The sequence below is a fragment of the Platichthys flesus genome, chromosome 11, assembly GCF_949316205.1.
Source record: "Platichthys flesus chromosome 11, fPlaFle2.1, whole genome shotgun sequence".
Classification (NCBI taxonomy): domain Eukaryota; kingdom Metazoa; phylum Chordata; class Actinopteri; order Pleuronectiformes; family Pleuronectidae; genus Platichthys; species Platichthys flesus.
The window spans coordinates 4478187-4489696 of record NC_084955.1 but is presented as its reverse complement, the minus strand read 5'-3'; the positions used below and the strand labels follow the sequence as shown (position 1 = coordinate 4489696).

The window sequence follows — 11510 nt, the reverse complement described above, 5'->3', positions numbered from 1 at the left end:
TTTTCAATAGCCCAGCGCTCCGCACAGGAGCTTCCCTTGGTGGAGAAGCAGAGTGTGGAAAGTTACCCTGCCACGGGAGGCAAAATGATGCTACTGAGTGGTCTTAACTTCCTCCCCGACTCGAAGGTGGTGTTTGTGGAGAAGGCCCAGGGTAAGCAGCAGTCAACAGAACATGTTTACTGCCTCTTAATTTACCCTCTTAATATTTCTTTCAAACGTCTCTCTGCCTCTCTGACTCTGTCCCGTTTCCTCAGTCTTCTCTCCCGTCAAAATACAGCAGGCCCTGCCAGAGAGCCACATGTGGTGTGCATTAAGCCACTATATTTTTAACCAGAGCGTATTTACATTTGCTAAAGTTTCCATTGCCTGTTCACTGGTGCTCGCCACAAGTTAAGGGATGAATCACAAACAGGGCATGTGCAACGTCTCTCCCACTTTCTCCCTCTCCCTTGCTGTCTCTCCCCACCAGACTCACTTTTGCCTTTCATATTTAACCCTCTGAACCCTTACGCTCGTTAGATTTCTCTTCTACCCATTCTGCTGGAGCCTCATCCTTATTGTCATTCACTGATTCAATGTTAAGAGGCCATTCTTTTCTTAACCCATCTTTTTGTCTGCCATGCATTTCCTCCCTGTGTGGGAGGGAACAGTGGTAAGATCATGATCATAACAATGATCATTTCCTTGATTGAACCCACTAAATCAATACAAAGGTCAGGCAAGGTGAAACCTCTGATGTCTGTTGAAACACAGTGCTGCTGCCATGACGATAATGAGCAACAAGGGAAGAAGGATTGAAGGAGGATGTTTCTTATCTCTCCTAATAACTAATAATAATGGATTTATCATAGATGTTATATTGCTTGGTGTTTGTGTCACAAACCCATGTTAACCACAAAAATACTTCACGTTAACTGCACTGTTTAACCATTTGAAATGTTACCAAGAGGTTTCATCAGGGTAATGAAATAATAAACAGGCAAAAATAACCCTGACAACAGAAGGTACCCGTCTTTAAATCTGTCAATGAGTGAATGGATTGTTTTTATTATTGCACCATGCAAACAGTTATATCCATCTCTCACATGCTAACAACACACAAATATGATAATATGCATGTTCATACAACAGAAAAAACTAGATCTTTATATTCCACAACAAAAATAATTTATAACTTACAAAATAATGACTATATATTGTAAATACAGATTTAATAGTCCAACTTGTCTTCTTTTCCAGGATTGTAGACACGCTTATTTCAAGTTTGTGTCAAAACCATTTTTATAGTATGATGTTAAATCACCATATTTTTATAGTACAAAGTAACTCACTTTCTTCTTCTCCCAAATCACACGGTGATCACATTTTCTTGTAAACTCTAGTTTATTGCACCGGCAATCCCCTGTGGTTTCAGGTGACCCTCCTCCTAGTTGGGAGGTTACACCTTCTAATAGTTATTGTCTCAATTAAAGGAAAATGTTTGAACCCTTCATCTGTGATTCTCTTTTTTTCTTTTTCTTTTGTTATTCTCAAACTCATTATTAATTCCCCAAATTTATTGAAAAAAATTACTTAAGAAGACCAGCTAAAAAAAAGAAAATAATTTCTGATGTTTCTCCCTCGCTAAAGCCTGTTTTAAAGGTGAACACATCTTCAGGGTTAAGGGAGAGATGGAGGTTTGGTGAGGAGGGGGGTGGGTGAACTTGGGAAACTGGGGTCTCCCCTCTCCTGGCTTTCCTTAGTCATGGAGGGGATGCCCTGGAGAGGAAAGCCCATTCATACACAACACCTTCTGCCTCTCCACCCCCTGTTATTTGAGACTCATGACCCCTTCTATGTTGTGTTTCCAGTCTTTCACCTCCTCTCTTCCTCTCTTGTCTACTTTGATACCTTGTTTCCTCTCTCTCTCTCTCTCTCCTTTCACTCCCTCATCCTTTGTTCTTCTTACCTCTATCCTCAATACCCGTTAAAGACATTAGGCAGTGTGGAGCTCTGCGCTAGCGGGATCCCCGCACTCGTGCCTGCCATCGACATTTCAGTTGTTTGTTTTCCGTCTCTGTGGTGGTGAGAAGGAGAAAGAGAGAGAGCTTAAAAAGAGAGGTTGTACATCTACTACTTAGCCTGCTTTTATGTAAACTTTAATGACCCACCACTTCCAGGGTCTCCTAAGTCAAAAAGCCCATTACAGATACACCTACACACTCATGCACACACAGGAACACATACATCATTCACTAATGGCAACTATCTATGAGCACGTATGAGTCTGGGAAAATATTTATGTCTCCGATATATGGCAAAGTACTGTCTTTTGGCATTTTAATCTGAGATCCCTGCTGTTTCATGAAGGTTCTCCGATAATTTCTCTGATTGTTGATTTAAAAGGACCAAATGGGGATGAGGGAAAAAAAAGAAACCAATAAAATTATAATTATATTACAGATTTATTCTATAACTCTGGTTTTTATTTTCCACTGGAAAAGTCCACAACTAAATACACCTTGAAATACAGAGCATGGCACTGCAATAATTACCACTCACAGACATCTGCTCGCACACACAGTGGGAAGCACACATGCACGTGCAGCCTAGCTCTTTGTACAGCACAACACCAATCACTGCTTTTGCCACAGTGGTGAGAGCCATTACTGTTTCTGCCATCAAAGGTCACAATGGCGGCTCAATTTCTAAAATTGACTCCAATGAACAGTTTCCAGAAAATTCATCAGTGCTAAGGAGCAACAGAAGTTATTGAGCGTCCCAATCCAACTCGTGTAAATAATAATAAACAGTTGAATTTATCCAAGTTGAGTTTTTTGTTTTGAAATAAGGCCCTTAATATATGCATCGACGGATTGCTGAGCCAGTAGGTGATGATAATGTCAACTTCAGTGATCCATCAATGACTAGAGAAGAACGCTGTGGCCCAAGTAATATTGGGAAAGGCAGACTCCTTTGAAAGTCCGTAACGTTTTGCAGTGATGCAAAATTTTGCTGCTAAGTCCTAATAAGAGGTAGCAGCGCTAACCGAACGTAAAGAAACAGCTGCCATTGTTGTTGTTGTTTCTGATGCATTCTCATTACAAAAAAGCAGCAGTGAGCGTGTGACATCGTTTTACAAACACTCCATTTCATCACATTAACACCGATACACGCGTTTTTGTAAATCTGCACTATGGACAGCATTTACAAAGTGTCTTTAAAAGCTGTTATGACGAGAGGTGCGAATGCAGAGGTTAACGTTTTCTTTACATAATATCCACATTGGTTTGAAGAGGGCAGTAGGATATCTGCATTTATATTATATATTGTTTATATTGATATAAACAACTTCAATGAACAAACAGAAGTCTTTGTTCCATCTTTCACCAATGCAAATGATCTGTGGAGGGTAAAGACATTTGGTTTTCGTGTTGTGTTTAAAAACTATTTGCCATGTTAAGTTGTAGCTTCCCTCTACTGCTCCTTTGCTGCCACTTTAATTTTCCTCCCTCTCTGTGTTGTTTTGACTGTGTCGTCTCCCTCTGAGATGTATCACATGTGGCTGTAGCAAATGAGTAGAGCTCATAGCTGTTGCCACTATGGGACAGCGTATTGCACCTCGAAAAATAATGACCTCTTCTTTTCAAAAGCCACATCCATCCCCACTGTTCTACTTCATCACCCACAGGATAACTGATGCAAACTGCATGTGTATGTTTGTTGCTGTGTGTGTGTGTGTCTGTGTATGTGTGTGTTTGTGTGTGTGTGTGTTCCCACTATTGCTGGAAGCCTCCGGGCCTGTTTGCCTTGTGCAGAAGGAAGTGTTTTCGTTGAGTCATCCACAAGGGATTCCCTGTAGAGGCGAGAAACGGAAAAGACGAGACCCTCAGAGGTTATATACAGAGAAGAGGAGAGGAAGAGGAGAGGCAAAAGAGGACAGAGCTTCCTTAGAAATCCTTCCTGTGACTATGTGCACTGAGACATCAAAGCATAAAAAACAACCCTTACCTGATGTGGACTTTTGACAGATAAACCTAATTCAATCCACCCGTGGCTTAATCAATGTAACTGCTTTTCTAATCAAGTTAATCAGACTACTGCTCAATAATGATATACTCAAGAACCTCAAGTCCACTTTTACGTTTGTACTGCAACATAAACGTTATTTTCTGCAGTTATTATTGTTGATGTGTGTTTTTAATGGGTCATATCAATTTGTATTCACTGCAGCGGAGAGTTGTACCTCTCAGAAAGCCACAACCTGGGCATTTAAGAAACTTTCCATCTTCTTTTGCATTGTTGTGCATGGTTCAAGATTTCTGTTATTTCTATAATGCGTATGTGTTGAGGTTGTGTCAGTGTTTTGGTTCTCCCAAACCACTCTTTTGGAGCACGAGCGAAGACATACCTGGCGCACCTTTTGCAGTGTGTGTTCTGGCTTGTCTCGCTTTCCATGGATGGAATGAGCGCTAGAGGCAGGGAAAATAAAAAGAGAGACAGACAGACGGACAAACAGAGAGAGAAAGAGAGAGACAGAGAGAGCTGGGGAAAGCCTACACTCTGACTCAGAGGGGAGGTGAGGGAATTCCCTGGTGAGCTGGATAGTTTTTACATCTGGTCGGATTGGAGCGTTGCCTGGAGCTCGGCAGCACCACAGTGCCTGGGCTGCAGCAGGGAAAAGTCTGGTCTTATCCACCTCTGCTTCAGGCTGGTCCAGCTTACAGCCAAGACTAAGAGAATCCTGAGTTACAGTATAATCTGTAACATTAAGACAGTACGGTCCCCAATAATAACTCCAGGCTGTTACTCTCGTCATGTGAATGCTCCTCAGCAACAGGCGTGAATATTTGGATTGTCATTCCTTCAAATCGGAGTCTGACAGACTTTCCTCTGTGCTGTTATAGTCCATTCAAAGACTGTTTACACCTAGTTGAATGCTTCTAGCTTGGGCAAGTCTAAACACCAGACAACCTGGTCGATGTATTGTACTTCTGGCGGTATGTCTAGACTGGCGTTTGGCCTCAGGCTAGAATAACCTGTATAAGCTTGGCTCATAGTTTTGGCATTATAGCAATATAAAGTCAGCCTCCACCCATGCTTCAGGCTACAGAGTAGAGAAGTTACACTTTCTTATAATTTGGATGGCATATTGAGCCACGATCAATCATAATACATAATGACCCTAGGTGCTTATCCTCACATCTCCCTTAAAATGAATATACTGCACACCTAAGGCCTTACCTGTGGGAAATGGATGTGTCAATACCCAAGAGAATAAAACCATAACACACAGTATTTAAGGAGGATATGTTTCCCCCCCACCCTTGATTACATTTAATTTAGCTATAGCTGTACTATATCAATTTTCAGTGTCCATGGGGATGCATATAGTTAAACCTACATGGTCCCGTTATAGAGCATAGTCTGTTTGGATTAGAACTAAAAGTGTCCCTCTCACCCTCAGACTCGTTTATTTCTAATCACTTATGATTTATCAGCATGGACCAGTGCACCTTTGTGGATGGAGGGTTGTCAGCATATTAAAGGAATCTGTTGGATCATGACTGTGTCATAACAAAGAGATGTCTATGTTATCTTGTGGCCTCAACCTTTTCTTCTGACATGTTTGAACATTTCTTAGGCAGGTCTTGAGGAATGTCCCAACTGCATTATAAGAATAGTGATATATCTTACTGAAGTGTTGCTGACTGCATGGGACATGGACTCTTGACATGTGCAATTCCCTGCACAAAAACCAGGACAACATACTCTTGCTATGGTGTGACACACAGTGCTAAAGACCATGGAGACAACCCAACCTTGATATCTTTCTTGTGAACGCTATTCACTATACAAATAGTATATTTAATAATAATGCATTTAAGAGTCTGGAGGGTCCTCCAATGCCAAACAGCCGGAGCCCTGATAAAAGGATGAAATCTGACTCAACTGGCTGTCGTCCTGCTCAGTCGACACCCAAAGGTCAAGTCAGCTCAAGCTTACTCTGTTATACACCAATAATAACTCACTTCCTGACTATAAACCCATCACAAATCTACTGCCAGGCCATCATTTATACTGAAGCGTCTTGATCCAATGCAGACCCTCATTACTCAGATTTCAACTGTCCTCAGATTGGCAGAGACCAGGTGCTTCAGAGGGGGAAGCAGCCATACCTCTGGGATCAGTCACGGGGGAACCCCTTTGGCCTTCTTGGCTTTACTCCTCAATAGACAACAGAGTAATCACCATAAAAATAGGAGTGAAATTACTGAAGCATTGCTCAGTTCAGGTAGCAGCGGCAGTAGAGCGCTAAAACGGAAAATAAACTTGACATGTGTAAACAGGAAAGAGAGAAATACTCCTGGAAATAATCTCTGGAAAGAAACATAGCTGCAAAAATACATTTGGGTTGTTTCACCTCCATAATTAAGCATGTGAATCATGTTTTCCATTCTCAGAAGTATATCAGTGGAATATTTTAGGAAATGGAAGTTGATGTGGCCAGAACAACACTTTTCAGAAGGAAAACTCACCTCTGGCTGTCAGTGTGAAAAGAGAAAAAAAGCCAAAGCCTGTAAGGTCAGTGTGAGGACAAAGATGTCACTGCTCAGATTTCTGTTGCTCTGTAGAAGAGAGTGATCGGTCTAATCAGGGTTTAAGTAAAAGCATCGCTATATTATCCCAAACTCCATTTGTACTTGTTGCTGTGTTGCTACCATGTACACAACATTATGTGTTGTCAAGAACAGAAGAGAAGATGACTCCAAGAGGCCTCTCCCTATATATGAAGTGTTATTGTCTGATCAATGAGTGTGTTGGCCTGGTCGTCTGTATTGGTGTGAGTCCTTGTGGATCCCATTTGCACAAGTGAGTCATGTGGAGCAGTAGACAGATTGTTGGGTTGTATCTTTGAGCACAAAGCCTCAGAGTAAGTGTGTGTCTCTACAGTATTTGTCTATGAGCTTGCATTCTATGTTTAATCATGGCTGGATTATACCAAGACTTTTCCAGATGCAGCTCCCATACACCTCCTATTATTTGGTGCTTCCATGCCTTATCATTCAAGTTGATGGCCGGAACAAAGGTAGGGGATACTGTGGTTGCGTGTGTGTGTGTGTGTGTGTGTGTGTGTGTGCATATGTGTGGGTGGAGGCTGCGTGGAGGAGGAGGTGGTGTCTAAAACAGAAGCATTTTGCAGATGTTGCAGGGAAGAAGGAGTGAATGGAAAGTTCTGTGGTTATCAGTCGCACGGCTCTTTCTGACTCGCAGAGGTATGCCACATGTGGCTCTAGCCCAACTCAGTCTCATTTTTAGAATTTTGCAAAGTCTGACTGAATAATCATTGAAAAAGTTTGTTGGAACAAAGGGATTTAGGGGTATAAAGGTTGAGAGGAAAGATCCAAAGAAAGGAAGAAAATAAGAGGAAGAGAAGTTTGAAAAACATGTTTACTAGCAGAGGTTGGGGTTGACGTCGCAGGCTAAGGTTTCCCTCTTGGAGAGTCTCCCAGAGCAGAGGCGGGTGAGATTCCCTCGTGGATCCCAGAGCCGTAACATGAGGAACACTCATCTTTGACTTTGTCTTTCTCCCTCTCTCTGACCTTCTCCCTGTCTGTGCTCTCTCTAATTGTCCCTCCATACTCTTGCAGCCTCTAACAGCATTACGTGCCTCTCGATCATCTGCCACATATGCAGTATCATTTCTGCACCCCATGGCAGCTCTATAGGCACATAACCCTTCCTCCCTTCCTCAGTCATCCACATCATCTCTATCACAGAGAGGCACATTTCTCCATATGCAACTCTTATTTCCCCCAGTTCAAATAGAAAACCCTTATCTGATCCGTTCACCGTCTGTTTTTCTCTTTCCATGAGTTTTAATATGCCCTTTTTGGAAAGAGATATCTACTGATGATCACTCTCTGAATAATAAAGCTGACCACCCGCCCCCACAAGCACCGTTCACAGTGACTGGGATCCTTTATTCTTTTGCTCGCTGCATGATGTGAAAAACATAATGCTTTGGAGGGGGGGGGGGGGGGGGGGGGGGGAGGGTTTTACATCTTCCAGAGCTGCTGGACTATTTGGAAACTGACTCTGATTATCTTATCTGATGGCTTCCTGTCCCTGAAGCAAAGTGCAGCATTTCAGCAGTGAACGTATTGCTGTATCAATAAAGGCACAGCTGCTTCTTGCCCCACTAGAGTAAAGTGTCAGTGCTGCAGTGCCCATGCTGTAGCTTCACATGGTCTAGCACTGACACAAAGGCTGTACTGTGTCACGTCTGTTTCTGACAGCACTAATGAGTCATCGGTTCTGAATTGGTGCTGATTGCCCTAGCAGAGCCCAGAGCGTCTGTTCGCTGTAGGTGTGGCATGAAATCACAGAGAAAAACCCAAAGAATGTGAGCTGAGCTTCTACAGGCTCCCAGCAGCTGCAGTAGCTCACAGGCCTTTTATTGCACGGCAGCCAGTGAAATCTCCTCACCACAACAAGATGGAGATGAGAGGAGAGAGAGAACAAACAAAAGCCGCTGCTTTTTTTGTAATTTCACTGAGCAGAGTTAAGAATAGCAGTAAGTGAAGAGGGCAGAGAAAAGTGTTTACAGTAGCCTGAAAACTTAATGAAGATCCTGTCCTAGTTCAAGCTCGGGTTATAGAGACAAAATAAAATGAGTGATAATGTACTCGATTAAAGTTTTTACCCTTTGAAAATACTGAGAAAAGCAGCATAACTTCACGCATTCAAGGTTAATTCCAACAAATGCTTGAAATTTCTCCTTCTTTAAAGACTAAAAATCTGTTGTCAACTGATTAACTAATCATACATTTTTTTAGCATTGCACTTATTTAAAAGCTAAAACCCGTAATGTCCTAGCCCACCCCCAAGGCACACATCGTCTTTTGTTTACCACAATGAGTCAAGTCTACAGCCGCCATCCATTTAAAGTCCATCTTAATGATGCGCTTCATAATGAGCCGTACTTAATCTTGTATTTTATCCTTTTGTCAATAGACGGGCATCATCTGTGGGAGACAGAAGCCAAGGTTGACAAGGACTCCACCAAATCTGTAAGTTCACTTCCCCGAAATAACTTCTGCCGTCTTGAACCCGTCCTCCCTTGACATTTTAACTGCCTCCTCCTCATCTGTCCCCTAAACTGATGTAACCTTTACTAAGGCATTACAAGCTGCAACACAGATAGTGACGATCAGCCCATGCAATCCTGAATGGAATTTTCACAAAAACCCTCAGATGTAAACACAAGCTCTGGATATTGTTTATGCATTCAATACAAAAACACACATGGATGGATTACAAGCAGGAAGCGTACACACACACACAGATATACCGATACACTCGTGCTACACGGGCTCCCGGCAAAGCCAGACGTTTAGTTCACAGCAAGGTGTTGTGGTGTGGTGAATTGGACCTAAACACTGCATCTGTTCTCGGATCATGCAGCCAAGAGTGGATTACGCCCTTACTTCTTACCTGCTGCTTTTCATGAGAGGAAATAGACCAGCTCACTCACTGCACTGTGCAGGCACACATTCCAATTGTGTTCATATAAAGCGTAGTGAAAGGGAAACATCAGGGGAGAGAATGAAGCATATGTTGTTCTACGTGTCCCAGAAAGCTGCCGGCCCGTGCTGTGGAGTTAATTACGATTTCGCTAAGGTTCGTTAAATCTGCTTTCAGTGTGCAGAGTCAAGTACAGGATCTGAAATATCCTGTTAGCTTGTGTGTGATGACACTCTGTTTTGAAATGCTGATGCCTTTTTCATCAGTGGCTTGTCATCCACCCTATTCCCCCTTTTTTGTGTCAGCTAACTGAGGCAATTAACTGCACATACACAGGTTCTAAAATAAGCCATTTGCGTCTAAATGCTGCTACTTGAGGCTGTTTTTCCTCCTTGTTGTTGCTGTTATTTCACTCAGGTAAATGACTTGGTTGCATCAGGAGGGTAAATATGGACTCTGATGTCTAATTGGCCTGTAGGGCTGGCTGATGTGCTATGGCTGGTGTCCCAGATGCTGGAAAATTAGCAGGCGTGCAAGGCTCAGCCGGGGGCGGCGGTAAGGGGAGGCAAGGTCGATGAAAGACAAATACTACAGTGTGTTTATTTGGAGATATAACAAACAAATGAGGAGGGACAGCAAAGGGAGCACTGGCATTCCTCTTATGCCACCAAACTGCTTGAAAGTCGTCCAGACTGCCTTCCTGGCTGCTGTTTTATTGCTGTCCAGAGCTTGCTAACTTTCATTGGTTAGGATGGAGAGGGAAAACCATGTGCACGTACACGTTTAACAAACACTCAATCAGCCACCTGCGTGTTATCTTTTTCGTCATCTGGAGGGCAGACCAGGGCTGAGAATGCAGACCCCTCCAACCCCTCCAGCCCCACCCAACACTCAACCCCCCCACACTGCTTCCATGAACAGTGGTGACCGACAAAAACCTGCTTCCTGACCCAGTGCCCCCTTCTGGCCTGTTTGGACCCCCACATGAGTGACATCCATTCCAGGAATTAGACACAAACGTTCAGACAACATCTCTCTGCGCTGCCTTGTCTGAAAAAACGTAGTCAAAAGTTCACATCCGTCCAGACTTGCCAAAGTCTGGCCTTGGGGAGGAAGGGGGACAGGGGAGCCTCTCCACAGGGAGACAGGACTACCTCTCTCCTCTCGTTCTGTATGGGAACAAAGCTAAAGAGGTGAGGTTCTCCTCAGAGACAAACATGGGCACCGGAGCAATCTCATGCTACTGCTGCTTCTGTATCATTCAGACAAGCTCATTTAGACCCGATGCCAGACCTGCCTCTTGGAAACAGTATCCTCAATGCAGGCCAGCAGCAAAATAAAAACATATCATTTGATTAATACAAAACTAATTGACATTTGGGGAGTGTCATGAAATCAGATGAGTGAGAAGAATTATGGAATCCCATAAAAGTGAAATGTCTTTATCGTTTCTTATTATTTCAGAGTTCTATTGTTGTGGAGATCCCACCATACAGAAACCAGAGAATATCCACCCCTGTGCATGTCAACTTCTACGTCTGCAACGGCAAGAGGAAGAGGAGCCAGTGCCAGCGCTTCACCTACCTGCCTCCTAATGGTAATCATCATAAATATTTCCCCACCATTTTTATAAGCGGTGACATTTAAGGACATGTATGCTTTTTCAGAAGCTGCCACTCTGCATTCATCATGTTGAGTATTTCTCCAAGACTTGGCATCCATTCGCTATAAGTTTACAGCAGCCGTCAACATGCCACTTGAAATTTGTGGCCAGGTTTGCCGTCTGTGTTATTAACGTTATGCCAGGCACCACTTGGCTTTGGCCTGTGAATGAGAGCAGAAGATGTGAGGAGTGTTTATTCTGTAGTGAGACCAGCGTTCCCCAGTGATGAGGTGTACCTGCTGAGTGACAGAGCCTCCGAGCTCTGTTAATGTAGAGGAGTCAATCCCCTGGCGACCTGACTTTCACACCCCGTCACTCACAATGCCCCCCTGGTCCACAA

The 11510-nt window shown here is 43.2% G+C and overlaps 1 protein-coding gene across 1 annotated transcript in view; it reads left to right on the top strand.

Moving 5' to 3' along the window:
- The window catches only part of LOC133965276 (nuclear factor of activated T-cells, cytoplasmic 1-like), a 58943-nt gene that overhangs the window by 20067 nt on the left and 27366 nt on the right, over positions 1 to 11510 (top strand). Inside the window, exons 6-8 of the mRNA XM_062399748.1 lie at positions 11 to 151; positions 8998 to 9053; positions 10972 to 11104. Coding sequence (XP_062255732.1) covers positions 11 to 151; positions 8998 to 9053; positions 10972 to 11104 — 330 coding nt within the window. The remainder of the gene's footprint in view (positions 1 to 10; positions 152 to 8997; positions 9054 to 10971; positions 11105 to 11510) is intronic.